Source organism: Megascapheus bottae, chromosome 1 (genome assembly GCF_031878675.1).
Source record: "Megascapheus bottae isolate mThoBot1 chromosome 1, mThoBot2.hap1, whole genome shotgun sequence".
In the NCBI taxonomy this organism is placed as follows: Eukaryota; Metazoa; Chordata; class Mammalia; order Rodentia; family Geomyidae; genus Megascapheus; species Megascapheus bottae.
The window spans coordinates 29787746-29804000 of NC_143509.1; the positions used below are offsets into that span (position 1 = coordinate 29787746).

At 40.1% G+C, this 16255-nt stretch overlaps 1 protein-coding gene across 1 annotated transcript; it reads right to left on the bottom strand.

The window, feature by feature from the left end:
• Positions 1–1681: 1681 nt before the first annotated feature.
• Positions 1682–12172, bottom strand: LOC150068762 (vomeronasal type-2 receptor 116-like). The gene is made up of 6 exons (XM_090329038.1): positions 12057–12172; positions 10299–10464; positions 8659–8868; positions 6308–6535; positions 4401–4519; positions 1682–2459 (listed from the first exon to the last, which is right to left on the bottom strand). The coding sequence occupies exons 1-6, from the start codon at positions 12170–12172 to the stop codon at positions 1682–1684; spliced, it is 1617 nt and encodes a 538-aa protein (XP_090185164.1).
• Between the last annotated feature and the right edge of the window lie 4083 nt (positions 12173–16255).

Below are 16255 nucleotides of genomic sequence, written 5' to 3' on the forward strand. Positions count from 1 at the left end.
CGGTCCTCCCTCACGGCAGGCTGGTTCCTCCTCTGTTCCCTCCTTGGTTCCTGGGGCTTGTGGGTGGTGAGCATGCCCAGGCCGGAATACCCAGCTCTGGTACCTGCACATTTATACAGCATGCCCCACCCCCGTGGTGACATCGGCATGGGGTGGGACTTCTTGTTCCTCTGGCTCTCACAATTGCCCTGTGCAGTTAATACATGCTAATTCAAAGGAGGCACAAGCTGGGTGCCAGGGCCTCACGCCTGTGACCTTAGCTCCTCAGGAGGCTGGGATCTGAGAATCATGGTTTGAAATCATCCCAGGCAGAAGAATCTGTGAGTGGCCTAACACCAGTGAGCTACCACAGTGGACTCTTATTTTAAATTAAAGACCAAAATCCTAGACATGGATCTGTGGCTCAAATGGCAAAGCAACCTTCAGTGAAAAGGGACAATCTAGGCCCTGAATTCAAGCATATATAAATTTAATATCAGAAGAATCATATAATGAACACCTGGAGAGATGTGTACCATTGTGTCCCTATCTCTTAAATATGTGATTCTGTAAAAAAAAAAGTATAGAGCCCACTAAGCCTGTTTGAAACAATAAGATTCCCTTATCAAGAGTTTTGAAATGTGACACATATAATTTTTCTTGTTTCAATAGATGGTAAGCTGTGATAACAATACAAGAAATAATCTTTAATGTACAATTTCTGTGTCTAATTAATAAGAAAGACTAAACAGCCATAAATAAAAGGTGCATGCAGCCACAGAGGAGCAAACTATTATGCACTACAGACTTTAATCTTAAAAGTGCAAAAGTCTTCCACATTGTAATCTTAAATGAATTGTATTTTTATATCTTACCCAAGTCATTCCGAAATCTATATGAGGGAAGCAGAGAAGGAAGGAGAAGGAAATGGAAAAGAACAAAGAAAAAGAGAGACAGAGACAGAGACATAGAGAAGGGTCCCAGAGAAGAGACTCAGGATTATTGCAAAAGGCATATGTGTGAGTAGAAATATACAAGAATAGAAGACAAAAACTCTAAGGATCATTTTAAAAAGTGAAACTTTCTCTGAGTGCTGGTGGCTCACATCTGTAATCCTACGAACTCAAGAGGCTGAATTCCGAGAATCATTATTCAAAGCCAGCCTGGACACCAAAGTCTGTGACCATCTCATCTCCAATTAACCACCAGAAATCTGGAACTGACCCTGTTGCTCAAAAGGCAGAGTGCTAGCCTTGAGCTGAAGTGCTCAGGGACAGCGCCCAGGCCCAGAGTTCAAGCCCAAAAATGATCCCCCCCCAACAGAAGATGAAACCTTGCGAAGAGGAAAATACTAATGAAATATATTAGAGGGCAACCTGTCACCACATGGTGCTGTGCAGATGGGAAATAAGTATACTTAAAAATTTAGAAAAGTGATTGAGAAAATGAACAGTGAAAAGATGCTAAGAGGGGACAATAGGATTGAGTGCAATTTAAATCAAAGGAACCAAATATATACAAACAAAATTCCAGTTTAACATGGTGGTTGCCAACATTTGGGACTACCAGAAGTTGAAAAAATGAGCAATAGACCCTTACTTACTAATGTAAAACTTTAGTAATACAAGCTAATATATCCGTGGAAAATTACTGTAGATTTAGAGCAGACCTTCAAATTACCAATAAAAATGTTAGTTTAATCTTAAGAATGTTTATTTCTCCTACAATGCCTTTTATCCCTAAAGCCATGCAGAGAATTTCTATCTGCCTTCAACAAGATAATGTAGCACTTTGGGGCAAAAATGCATCCCAGGAGGCCTGCCCCAGAGGCCAAGATGGAGAAGACCTCCACAGCCACCATCACCTTCCCCTTGGCACTGTGGTAGACAGGCAGGAAGGTGAGCCACACACTGCAGAACACCAGCATGCTGAAGGTCAGGAACCTGGCCTCATTGAAGGTGTCAGGCAGGTTCCTGGCCAGGAAAGCCACCGTGAAGCTGGCCAGGGCCAGGGAGCCCAGGTAGCCCAGGACACAGTAGAAGGCAGTGAGGGAGCCCTTGTTGCACAGGATGATGATGTGGCCATGTTCAGAGTGTGCATCTGTGTCCACAAAGGGAGGAGAGCTTCCCAGCCAGAGGCCACACAGACTCACCTGGATGAGGGTGCAGATGGGGATGAGGAGCTTAGGAGCCCCAGACACCAGCAGCCACCTCATCCTCCTCCCTGGACAAGTGGCCTTGAAGGCCAGGACCACAGTCACCGTTTTGGCCAACACTGTGGAGACAGCCACCGTGAACACAACTCCAAATGTGATCTGCTGCAGGATGCAGGTGACTGTGTTGGGACGGCCAATAAAGAGCAAGGCACAGAGGAAACAGAAGATGAGGGAGATGAGCAGGATGTAGCTGAGTGCCCGGTTGTTGGCCTTGACAATGGCAGTGTCTTGGTGTTTCACAAATAATCCCAGCACAGCAGCAGTGAGCATAGAGAAGCAAAGAGCCATGCAGGCCAGAGCCATGCCCAAGGGATCTCCAAAAGCCAGGAAACTTGCAGCTCTCAGGAGGCACTCGTCTCTCTGTGTATTGGCATACTGGTGATCTGCACACTGCACACACTGCTCCATATCTGGAGAGAAGTATAAGCTACCATCAGTTCTTGTTGTGGCCTTGTTTGTTTTTTACCCCCAAAGAAAATAAAAAAAATGTTTACTTAGGTATAATGCTAGCATGTCAGTATTTACTATCAGGAAAATATTTTTGTTTCTTTTCTAAACTATAGTCCCCTCCTCTTCCAATCTTCTTCATTCACAAATATTAATTTAATTTTATCGTCAAGGAGATGTGTAGAGGGGTTACAGTTATATATGTAATAAGTGCATTTCTTGTAGATATTCGTTACCACTTCCCAAATTTTGTCCATTTTCCTCATTCCCTAATTCACCCCCCTCAAATTGTAACGTTAATTTCCAACATATTGTCTTGTGAGTATCCTTGTTATATTGTTCATCTTTTGTCCTTTATCTCACCATTTTGTTGTTCTACCTTTCCCTAATTCTGATAAACATATATATAATTTATCTGGTACCCAAAATCAAATACAGTGAAAATCGTAGAGAAACGCGATAGGGGAAAAATTAAAGAAAAAAATAACTTCAACAACCATATACAAAATCATCTTGGTTCCATATCTTGGAGTTCATTTCATTTAGCATCATCTTATAGGGTTATATGGACACAGCTAGTGAGCTATTGTGATCTTCTGCTAGGAGAATCCTAGATGTGTACTAATTATTACAAATAAAGGAAACCATGGAGTCTATGTTTCTTTGGTTTACTTAATGTGATTTTTTGCCAGTTCGGTGGCTTGAATTGAGAGTCTGGGCCCTGTTCTTGAGTTTGCTTATGGCTGATGCTTCACCACTTCCAGCCTTTTCTGTGTATGTGGTACCAAGGAATCGAACTCAGGGCTTCATGCATGCTAGGCAAACACTTCTACCACTAGACCACATTCTTGGCCCATAATATGATTTTTTTTTCTAAGAAGTTTTGAACTATTCTTCTGTTAAAAACCACTTTCTAGGGCCAGGAGTTTGGCCTAGTGGTAAAGTGCTTGCCTAGCATGCATGAAGACCTGGGTTCGATTCCTCAGCACCACATACATAGAAAAAAGCTGAAAGTGGTGCTGTGGCTCAAGGGTATAGCTCTAGCCTTGAGAAAAAAGCCCAAGGACAGGGCTCAGGCCCTGAGTTCAAGCCACACAACTGGCAAAAACAAAAACAAAAACATTTTCTACAGTTTTTTCATAAACAGTTCGAACTATGATCTGTTCTACAGAAAATTATAAATAATGAAGCTATATGTCTTTGGAAATCATTCATTTTATTCCTGTGGCATATCCTAGCATTTATCTCTTATTTTTCTCTCCAATTCACATGTGAATCAGGATAAGCACAGGAATCATTCTTGGACACTCTATAGTCATGCTCCCTTCATGAACTCAATCCACATTTTTGAGTACTTGTTCTGTGGCATTAGCAGTTTTGGACAAGGAGAAATAAAGATGTGCAAGAGCTATGTCTTACGTGGGGACAAAATGTGACTTTTAAGACGAGCACTGTTCTAGTAAGATTTGTATTTAATTTCATGTTAGGGTTTATGTTTGTCTTAATCATTAATGATAAGAGGTATTTCTGGAGATAAATTTACCTGCAATAGACAGAAAAATATGACTAAATATGTAATTCAAGATCATGAAGTATTACATTTCAACTAGCAATGCCACCTGTTGTGAAAATTAACTTAACTGAGAGAGGGAAAAAGGGCTTTGTACTCAGAATGTGCAACTTTAGCATTGACTTGTTTGGATTGAGGAAAACTAGGGAAAGATGCAAAATTTCTTCATAAGCTATGGACTTACCTGAGTCATTAGCGATCTCATTCTCTGGACAAGGGATGCAATCAAAACAACAGGCCGCCTTTCCCTCCTGAGGAGATTTCCTGAATCCAGGAGCACAGATCTCAGTGCAGAGAGAACGAGGAGTCTGAGGAAATTCAGGGATATGTTGGTAACTGTTTAGACTTATATCTAATACTCCAAAAAGTTGTAATTTCGAAGCATGGTATTCCTGTGCAAGTAAGTGCAGTCGATTAATTGAATTGTGCCATAGCTTGCACATTCCATGATTCCAAAAGGCTCTTGTGCTACAGCCTGGGTTTCCTGCTAGTGGAATTATTGAAAAGTTTGAGATCCTAGAAGGTGGAAACTAGTGGTGAGAAAGTCCTGGCCAGTGTGCAGCCCATGGGATTTCCTGAATTCATGTCATTGGATGTTGTCTCCTTGTCATCTGTGACACGGGGAAGAGCCAGGAGGAAGACCTCACTTTCACAGTGTTACCTGAACTCTAGGCCCATTGTCTCTTCCTCCTTGTTTTCACAGTAGGCACTGGGTGAGAATCTTCTCACAGATGCCTATATGGCAGGTCAGCTAACCACTGAATGAACCTCCACAGAAGGGAGCAAAATAAACCTCTCAGCCACATAAAGCCAACCATCAGGTACTTTCTCACAGTGTCAGAAACCTACTAAGAATGATGTAATTTCTATTTTTGACAATATTGTAAATTAACATTTAGGAACACATTTACTTTTTAGGTACTGATCCTGGAGCATGAAGTTAAAGCCTAGGCCTTTTCCTATAATTTTTTTTCTCAAGGTTAATACTTTATTGCTTGAATGACAGCTCCACTGCCAGATTTCTGATGGTTACTTGGAGATAACAGTCTCATAGACTTTCCTGTTGGGGCTAATTTTTTTCATATATTTTTTACTGTAATTAATAGAAGGGTTATATTATATTCACCAGATAGAAGGTGCATTACTTCACATACATTGATACCTTTCTCATGTCATGGTCCCCATTTCCCTTCCCCCCCCTCCTGCAGCTCATGTTGTTTCCCCCCTTCCCTATCCAATTTCAAATAACCCATCAAGCATATATACAATATATCAGATAACAAGGTGAAATACTGTAACAATATGAGATAACCAAGGGACAACAAAAGAGATGAGAGATAACATAGTACATTAAGGACAACAATCACTCTTTATATGGCTTTTGTTTCCATATCCTGGAGGTCCTTTCATTTAGCATCATTCTATATGGCCTTATGTATCTAGGTTTTGTTCTATTGTAAATCTCTGCTAGGAGAGCCCAAGATTTCTACTGATTATGACAAATGAGGGAAACCATTGAGCCTATGTTCCTTTGAGTCTGGCTTACTTCACTTAATATGAGTTTTTCTAAGTCTTTCCATTTCCTAACAAATGGGGCGATGTCATTCTTTCTAACAGCAGCATAGAATTCCATTGTGTATAAATACCACATCTTGTTGATCCACTCATCAACTGAGGGGCATCTGGGTTGGTTCCATATCTTTTTTTTTTTTTGGTCAGTCGTGTGGCTTGAACTCTGGACCTGGGCGCTGTCCCTGATCTATTCAGCTTAAGGTTATCACCCTACCCCATGAGCCACAGCGCCACTTCCAATGTTCTGGTGATAAATTGGAGCTGAGTCTTCTGAATTTTAGTACCCAGGCTGGCTTTGAGCCTCGATCTTCAGGTTTAAGCCTCCTAAATAGCTAGGATTACAGGTGTGAGCCACCGGGCCCAGCTATGTTTGGGATAATTTTAAACCAAGTTATTCAGATGTCAGCTATCTGAGTAGCTAGGATTATAGGAGAAAGTTTCTGGCACCCAGCTAGGTATAAATGTAAAGGGTTAATTTAGGTATTTTTGTATACTTAAGATGATTATGATTAGATCCAACCCACCTCTGTGGTTCCTATGGCCCACTCTACCATATCTTCAGATAAAGACAGTTGATTACCGTGGAGCGCATATAGAGAAAACATTCCTACTTTCACCTCAAATTGAAGACCTTCTGGAAAATTCCATATGTTCAGAATGTCATACTCTGGCTCCAATTTCCTTTTCTCATCCCAAATTACTAGATCTCCAGCAGCATTGTAAATTTGGATGGTCTTCAGAAATGGGTGCAGCTAAGAGGGATACAAAATCTGATAGTGAAGTACTTCTCAGGGTTGACACAGAAAACCTGAACTGAAAAATCTCATTGCCTTTAATCTCTGATTCTGAATCCAAGAATAGCCCAGATATCTAACAAAGAGTCCCCGAAGAATATCTGTGGAGGCATCAGACTCACCTTTATGAAATTAATCTTTCCCTGATCATTCAGAAAAGAAGTTGAAGGCTTTTTTTCAAGAGAAACCATTTTGCTATAGCCTTCCACAACCACTATTTTTAAAATGAATATCTATGGTTTGAGCTTGCTATTTTTTTGCCAGTTGTGGGGCTTGAACTCAGGGCCTGAGTACTGTCCTTGGACTTTTCTCAAGGCTAGAGCTCTACCACTTGAGCCACAGCATCACTTCTAACTTTTTTTAAAAAAATGTATGTGGTAAAGGAATTGAACCCGGGTCTTCGTGCATGCTAGGCAAGCACTCTACCACTAGGCCAAACTCCTGGCTCCCCTTGAATGAAACTAGGTCACTCATGAGAGATATGAATAATTCTATTTAGCAGATCATTCTTTGCTGTTACTGGAGAAACTCACAGAGAAAAGCTGAATTTACAGTTTTCAAAACACTAGCTAGGCACTTGTTGAGGTTCTGGTAACTAAGGGAATTCCTAAGCCTGAAGCTGGTGGCTCATGCCTGTAATCCTTACTTCTCAAGAGGCTCCAATCAGAGGATTATGATTGAAAGCCAGCTGGGGCAGAAAAGTTGATGAGAACTTTCTCCCAAATTAACTACTCAGAAAAACTCAGAAGTGCTGTGGCTAAAGTGGAAGAGCTTTAGCCTTGAGCGTAAAGAGACTCGGGGACAGTGTCTAGGCTCTGGGTTCAAATCCCAGGACTGGCAAAATATAATGTATAGAAAACAAAAATTTATTTTATCCTGTTACTGGCCTGTTGTTTTCTGAAGAGCATATGCACACATGTCTAGAGTACCTCACAGGTTTTTAAACATAATTTGCTTGATTTTGGGAATCCATCTGAAGTATTTAATTTTTTGATGTTAAACTACATTTACTAAATTTTGTATTTATAGAACAGTTAGTTAATATGAAGGAAAAGCTTAATATTTGAGACAATTTTTTTTGTGGGTCATGGGGCTTGAAATGAGCCTTGGCTGTTGTCCCTGAGCTCTTCAGCTCAAGGCTACTGCCCTACCCTTGAGCCAAGACCCATTTCCCTTTTCTAGAGGTTAACTGGAGGTAAGAGTCTCAGGCCCTTTTGTGCCTGGGCTGGCTTTGAACCTTGATCCTCAGATCTCAGCCTCCTGAGTAGGATTATAGGAGTGAGCCACTGGGCCCGGCTGAGACAATTGTTTTAAATAATGAAAAATATATTCCTGGATATCAGCAACCAAGATATGTTTAACATATGATTATAAAAACACATATACATGTATGTATGTATACACACATAGATACATGCATGGATACATACAAATGTTTAATTTCATGCAGTAAGAAACCTATGTAGGGTGTGTGCCATCCAACATAGTATAATAACCTGTGCAGGGGGAGGCGCTGTGCTCATTGTTTGAACTTCTGTTTGATGAAGAAGCATCTCATGGAGGGCCTGGGCCATGGCATACACAGCCTTGTAGATATCATAACTATCTGCAGACATGGTCGTGTCAAAAATATGCCCAGGTAGCCAGTCCAAAGAGGCATCATGAGGACAGTTGTTCCACGTCACACAGTCAGACTCAGAATCTGAGCAATTAAAAGAGAGAAACCATAGCCTAGCAAGGAAAAAGTCTTCTGGGTATTTGGAAGGGTTAGCTGCCTTGACAAAATCTGTGAATCCAGAAACATCTGCATGATGGTGGGAAAATATGAAAGGTACATGCAATGAGCCTAGCATGAAATATCTCTTTCTGATGGTTAAATCCCACTGTGAGTTCATGATACAAACTTTGCCTTTTATTAAAAATTGTTCAATGCACATGAGTAAGTCCAGTAGTGAATCATTATCACCATATATGATGAGAACATTGGCTGAAGATTTATTTATGTCGCTATAAGCTTCCATGAATTTGAGTATATGTGACACACCTTTGCTTGAGATCACTAGCTCATAGGCTATACAAACTCTGTTCTTGATCATCTCCTCTTTCAGTTTAGGAAGAATCCACAAACCATTCTCATCTTGTGAGGTCAGCAGCCCCACCCAGTTCCAGCTGAAGTGAAGCAGTAAGGAGACCATGGCAGGGGCTAGTGATGTGTCCTTTGGGCCCATCTGATAGAGAGCAGGAAACTTGTTATGGTCACTGAGGGCATCATCAAAAGGCCCAAAGGTAAGCTGAAGGGAGAGAAAATTGGATACTCCATGAATGAGAAGATTGCCATCCATCCATTACAATCTGAGTCTTGAAGTATATTAAAAACCAGTTGAGGTAGGTGGAAGGAAAGTTTTGTTTTTGAAAAAAAATAATTTAATTGTTTTAAATAGTTGTACAACATAGCAATTAATTTGTAAAATGTTTCCCCCTTCCCTTCCCTATTTTGAATAAACGAATACATGTGTATACAATACACCAGGTAATAAAGTCAGATACAGTAATCAAATTTTTTAGTTTTTGGAAAAATAATTCAGTTGCTTTAAATAGTTGTACAAAAGAGCAATTGATTTGTAAAATGTCTCTTTGTACTTATCACCACGTCCATCAACTCTTCCCGTTTATATCAACCCCACTGACTCCCTGACTTTCCTAATTGCATGTATGCATCTGTACATTGAATATTATGCTATTTTCACCCATCCATTCCCTATTTCTCTCCCTTTTTCCCTTAACAACTACCCCAGACTGGACATGCATCAGCTGTCTCATGTTCATTTTTTAATATGATCTGTAGATCAGAAAAGTTCCCACATGGAATTCTACTCCCACGTGTACCATACTTTACTCAGATTGATCGTGTATATATTTAAATTGCAAGATGTGTGTTCCATATTATTTCATATTACATATTCACATTTTAGATCTAATATTCACACATGACAGAACACATTTCCCTCTTCTCTTTCTGAGCCTGACTTACTTCATTCAGCATATCTTGCTGGTGTGTGTATGTGCACATGAGTGTATAGGGACACAAACTCATGACATCATGTACCGCCTTGGCTTTTCCCGCTCAAGACTTGTGCTCTTCCACTTGAGCCACACATTTCCTTTCTGCTTTTTGCTGGTTAATTGCTGATATAAGCTTCCTGAGCAGCTAAGATGTCAGGTGTGTGTCATCAGTACCCAGATCAACATATCTGTACATTTCAAAGTCAGCTTCCATTTCCTGATTTGTTTTGAAGAAAATTCTTTTTTTTTTGCCAGACCTGGGCTTGAACTCAGGGCCTGAGGACTGTTTCCTTGGACTTTCTCAAGGCTAGAGCTCTACTACTTGAGCCTCAGCACCACTTCTGGCTTTTTCTAAGTATGTGGTACCAAGGAATTGAACCCAGGTCTTCGTGCATGCTAGGCAAGCACTTTAACCACTAGGCCTAACTCCCGGCCCCTTGAAGAAAATTCTTGACAAGTGTCTTTCCAGGACTCCTCCATGTCCTGTTCCAAATAGTGGCACTATATAGGTGCATGAATATACGTCTTCGAGTACTTACCCTTTGATACCAAAAAGTAATGGGTTCATAAATCCAGTCTCTTCCTCTTATTCTCTTCTAACACATGAAATGGCACCGAATTAGACATTTTGATATCATTACACATCTTTCACCCTCACCTGTGGAAATCTGTAGAGTCCCACCAATGTCCCAATCTGGTCAGATGTTATTCCTGATGGTCCTGTAAGAACTGCTATGGACTTGCTGTCTCTCCTACAGGAGTAGTTTGGAATCTTGTATTTCCCAAAGAGCCAAATGAAGGGATTCTTAAACATTGTTGAAGGTCTGCAGTGAACATCATAGATATCAAATCCCAGAGTGAAGTTATGTAAAAGCTCAGGGTTTCTGTTGATCTCCTCAACAGCAAAAGCCAAGGCCAAAACCAACTGATAGTTCTTGAAGATAAACCTGCATGGACCATAGATATTTAGGAATATTTCAAAACTTATGACTTTGATGCATTCAATGCTTGCTTAGTTGCCAACGAATATGTTAAAATATTACCCCATTTGGAATGAAATGTGAATGTTGTATCTTATGGGTATATATAGAATTAGGTAAAGACAGGAAGAAGACTTTTCAAAACTGAGATCCAGGAATCTATTTAAGCTGAGAGAGAGCTTGCTTTTGCCCCACTACCACATGCACCACAGCAAAAAGCTGTTGTCTATTAAACGTGGATTTGACTTTCATAAGACAGCAACTATTCACTTGCCTTTATATTTGAGAAAGTAGCTTTATATTAACAATAAATCTTGGGATTTGAGTCATCCAGTCTATGTTATGTATTTATAAGGCAGACCAGGCTACTTAACATAGCCTTCAATTGAAGAGCAACTTTCCCTATGTATGTGGTACTGAGGAATTGAACCTGGGTCTTCATGCATGCTAGGCAAGCACTCTACCACTAGGCCAAACTCCTGGCCCAGCCTGCTAAAATTTCTTGAGGTTCTGTAAGTCACTTTTCTTTCCTTTTGGTATTGGCATTTATTAGGAAGACTCTTTGCTACAGACCAAAACTGGAATATTCATGTGTATAGTAAAGCAGAAATCACCTTGGGCAGATAAAATGCCCCCATAAGGGATCTTGAATAGAGCTCAGCTGTCTGGCAAGGCCTGGGTTTTGAAGCACATCTGACCTGCAGTAATAACACAAGTTTGAAACAGTAACTACTTGTCTACAGTAGAAGTGTGTGTGTGTGCGTGTGTGTGTGTGCGTGTGTGCACGCGCATGTCTATACTAGTGCATGAAATCAGTGCCTGCACACTGTCCTTGAGCTTTTTTGCTCAAAGCTAGCACTCTGTCACTTGAGCCACAACTTCAATGCCAGTTTTTGGCTGGTTATTGGAAACAAAAGTCTTCAGATTTTCCTGCTTGGACTGGTTCCAAAGCTTGATCCTCTGATATCAGCCTCATGAGTAGTTAGGATTATAGGCATGAACTACCAGCCTACAATAAGAATAAAAAAATCAATCTTCTCAAAATATAAGCGTTATTAAAGAGAAGTTCTCAGACTACTGGCATGGGAGAAGAAAATGTGGCTGCAGAAGACATGCCATTGACACAGCTTTATTTTAATGACATCACTTTGTTTCCTGTAATGACTGCTGAAATGGAGGAGATACAGGCGTGCTCGAGTAAAGTGAAGAATTTATTTCCTTGGAAAGAAATGCTTTCCTATTAACAGGCAGAAATTCAGTCAACAGTAGATTTAAGATGACATAATGAAAACGAGCTGTTCCTCAACCAAAAGGATAACTCAATGTACCACTAAGACACAGTTCTCTAACTCTCATGCGCTCACTCAGACCACGCACAGCCATGGGTGATTCTCGACACAAAACAGGAAATGGGAAGAAAATGATGAGTTACTTACGGCTTGTGCTCTTCTTGACTGAAAGCAGGGCCGTTGCTACGATCAATTCCCAAAGTGTAGAGAGGGAAAAACCCAGCAATCATCACATCTCCATCCACGTGTGCTCGGTGCTTCATGGTAGAAAAGCAGCTGGTGCCAGCCAAGGACCTGACAAGGAGGGGAAGCTGGAGGAGAAGGAGTGTGAAAGTCAAAAGATACATCCCTGAAGCATCTGCAATACAGACATTCTGGCTAGAAGAGAGGTCTACAGTTTCTGGCAGATATATTAATATATCTATATATATGGGCGTATGTGCCTTTTTATTGATATTGATCTACGCTATAGCTCAGCTTTCATCAAAACCTCTTGCGAGTTCCCAGAAGTCATATGTAAAACTATTCCTCCAGGCTCTGCATCTGTGGCCTTCATCCAGGAGAAAAACACGAGTTGGAAAACATATTTGTGCATTTGCCCTCTTGAACTCAGGTGCTATGATTTCGTCCAAGGCCACAGATACTGAGGCCCCAGAGATAGAGTTATCTGGGACATATTTTTCTCAATGTCTCTGTCAAGAAACTGCTTGCAGTTCGAAACCCACTGGGAATGATGCAATTGGATTGCCTCAGAGGATGCCATTACTGTCTACAGTAATGAAGAGGCTTCCTTCTTCATTGTGTGAGTACTTATTTCAGGCTCAATTTTTTTTGCCCATCCTGGGCCTTGAACTCAGGGCCTGGGCACTGTCCTTGGGCTTTCTCAGGGCTAGAGCTCTACTACTTGAGCCACAGCACCACTTCTGACCTTTTCTATGCATGTGATGCTGAGGAATTGAACCCGGGTCTTTGTACATGCTAGGCAAGTACTCTATCACTAGGCCAAACTCCTGGCCCCAGGCTCAATTTTTTTTGCCTGTCTTGGGCTTGGGTTCAGGGCCTGAGCACTGTCCTTGGGCTTTCTCAAGGCTAGAGCTCTACCACTTGAGCCTCAGTACCACTTCCAGCTTTTTTCTATGTATGTGGTACTGAGGAATCGAACCCAGGTATTTGTGCATGCTAGGCAAGCACTCTACCACTAGGCCAAATTCCCGGCCCCCAGGCTCAATTTTTGAAAAAAATTTTATTAAAGAATTTATTAACCTTGATTTTTACATCATATTTCAAATGGCGTATTTGACAAACAAGTATTCAAGAAGGAAATCTCTATATACAATCACTGGCAGTTAAATTTTAGAACATAATTAAAATTAGGATGAGGGTGTGTATGTAATAGATACATATTAATCTATGTAGTAAAACATTATGTCTGTAGAGTCATAAATTCTTATGTCTATGTAGTTGAGTTTATATTTCCAATACTATGTCCATAGCATTGGGTATGCAAATATTGAGTCATACTTCTTGTGCTGTGTGGATCTAATAGCCACATATTAAGGATACCATGCGCCTTTTGTTCCTTTGGTCTTGACTTGTCTTATTCAACATGATTTGCTCTAGATTCATCCACTTCCCTGCAAATGCCATTGTTTTATCTTGTCTGTGGGCTATGTAGAATTCCATTGTAGATATATACCACATTTTCTGTATCCATTCATCTGGATTGTTTCCATCGCCTGGATATTGTGAATAGTGCAGAGATGAACATAGCTGAGCAGGTGTCCTTATCCCATCTTAGGTTATGATATTCAGAATAGATGCCCAGGAGTGGTATGGCAGGATCGTAGGAAAGGTCAATTTTCAGTTCTTTGAGATACCTCCACACTGCTTTCCAGAGTGGCTGAACTTGCTTACAATCCCACCAGCAGTGCAGTAGGATTCTTTTTTCTCCACAACCCCACCAGCATCTGTCATTGTCTGAGTTCAAAATCTTGGCCATTCTTGTTGGGGTAAAGTGGTATCTTAGGGTTGTTTTTATTTGCATTTCCTTTATGACCATGGATGATGAACATTTTCTCATATGCTTTTCTGCCATTTTAACCTCTTCTTTTGATAAGACTCTCTTTAGCTCCCTTGCCCATTTAGTGATTGGTTTGTTGGGTTTGGGGGGATTAGTTTCTTGAGTACCCTGTAGATACTGGATATTAAGCATTTGCCTGATGTATTATTGGTAAATATCTTTTCCCAGTTTGTTGGCTGTCTTTCTACTTTAGTAATTTTTTTTATCTGTGCAGAAACTTTTTATTTTTAGGTAGTCCCATTTATCGAGTCTCTCTCCAATCTGTTGTGACCCTGGGACTCTGTTCAGGAAGATTTTGCCTGTGCCTATGAGTTCCAGTGTCTCTCCAATTCTATTGTGTAACAGATTCAAGGTTTCCGGTCTGACATTGAGGTGTTTGATCCATTTTGAGTTGTGTATGGCGAAAGGCTAGGGTCAATTTTTAGTTTTCTGCATGTGGCTGCCCAGTTTTGCCAGTACCAATAATTGAATAGGCTGTGTTTGTTCCACTGTATATATCTTTGGCTCCTTTGTCAAATACAAGTTGACTATAGGTATGTGGTTTTATTTGGATCTTCAATTCTGTTCCACTGATCTTCTGGTCTAGTTTTGTACCAATACCAAGCAGTTTTTGTTATTATGGCTTTATAGTAGAGCTTGAAGTCTGGTATTGTAATACCACCTGCATTGCTCTTTTTGCCTAGAATTGTTTTGGCTATTCTAGGTCTTTTCTTGTTCCATATGAACCTTTGGATTATATCTTCTATTTCAGTAAAGAATGTCTTTGGGATTTTGATGGGGATTGCATTGAATTTTTATATTAGTTTTGGCAGTATGGCCATTTTCACTGTATTGGTTCTCCCCACCCATGAGCATGGCATGTCTTTCCATTTCCTGGTGTCCTCTTTAGTTTCTTTCATTAGGCTTTTATAGTTTTCATTAAATAATTCCTTTACATCTTTGGTTAAGTTAATTCCTAAGTATTTTATTCTTTTGGGGGTTATTGCAAATGAGATCATTTTCTTGATTTCACATTCTGTTTGTGCATTGTTGGTGTATGAGAAGGCTACTGACTTCTGAAGGTTAATTTTGTATCCTGCCACTTTTCTAAAGTAGTTTATTAATTCTTTGAGTTTGGGAGTGGAGCTTATTAGGTCACTCAGGTATAGGATTATGTCATCTGCGAATAGGGATAGTTTAATTTCTTCTTTCCCTATGTGGATCCCTTTGATGTCCTTCTCTTACCCAGGCTTAATTTTTGATTACTCAGTTTTCCATTTCTCAACCAATCTTAATATTTTTAGTATTATTATTTTACATATATACTTTCAATTTTTGTGTTTTTTAACTTTTTTTTGCCAGTCTTGGGGCTTGAACTCAGAGTCTGAGCACTGTCCTTGGACTTTCTCAAGGCTAGAGCTCTACCATTTAAGCCATAACACCATTTCTGGCTTTTTCTATGTATGTGGTACCCAGGAATTGAACCCGGTCTTCATGCATGCTAGGCAAGCACTCTACCACTAGGCCAAACTCCCGGCCCAATTTTTGTGTTTTTTTAAAAATGAATTTAGGTCTTAGTTTTTGTCCTTCTGGTTCTTCCTCTACCCTTATTTATTCCTCCCTCTATTTTTCTTACATTTTAAAAATCTTTCTTTCACTTTCACCTTAACCCATGTCCCTTTGTCCCACTTTTCCCTTTCTTTAGTCTGTTGATTCCAAGTTCCATCTGTGAGCTCAACTGTATTTGTATCCAATTTAATGTGTCTAAGTGACACATTGAGTTACCTTTTCAGTTCAGATTGCTTCATCACATATATTTGTTCACTCATCACAATTATGTATAATTCCCTTAGTGAACCACCAGACCTTCCAAACAAGGACCAAGATGTAATGAATAAAGAATCTGACATGTTGAACTGAATATTTAGAACAATTAAAAATAAAACTACAAAAGCAATAAAAGCACACAAAACATAATAAAACTTTTTTTTGTGGGTCATGGGGCTTGAACTCAGCCTGGTGGCTGTCTCTGACCTCTTTAGCTCAAGGCTACCACCCTACCCTTGAGCCAAGCCCCACTTTCCATTTTCTAGAGGTTAATTGGAGATAAAAGTCTCAGGTCCTTTTGTGTGTTGAGTCTATCTATCATTTTGGGTGATACAGATATTGTCACACTATTCCTTTCCCCAGTCCATGACCAATGGAGATCATTTTTTCTTCTTATGTCTTCTCCTTTCTTGGTTTTCTTGGTAGATCTCTTTTACTTCCTTCTTTACATTTATTCCCA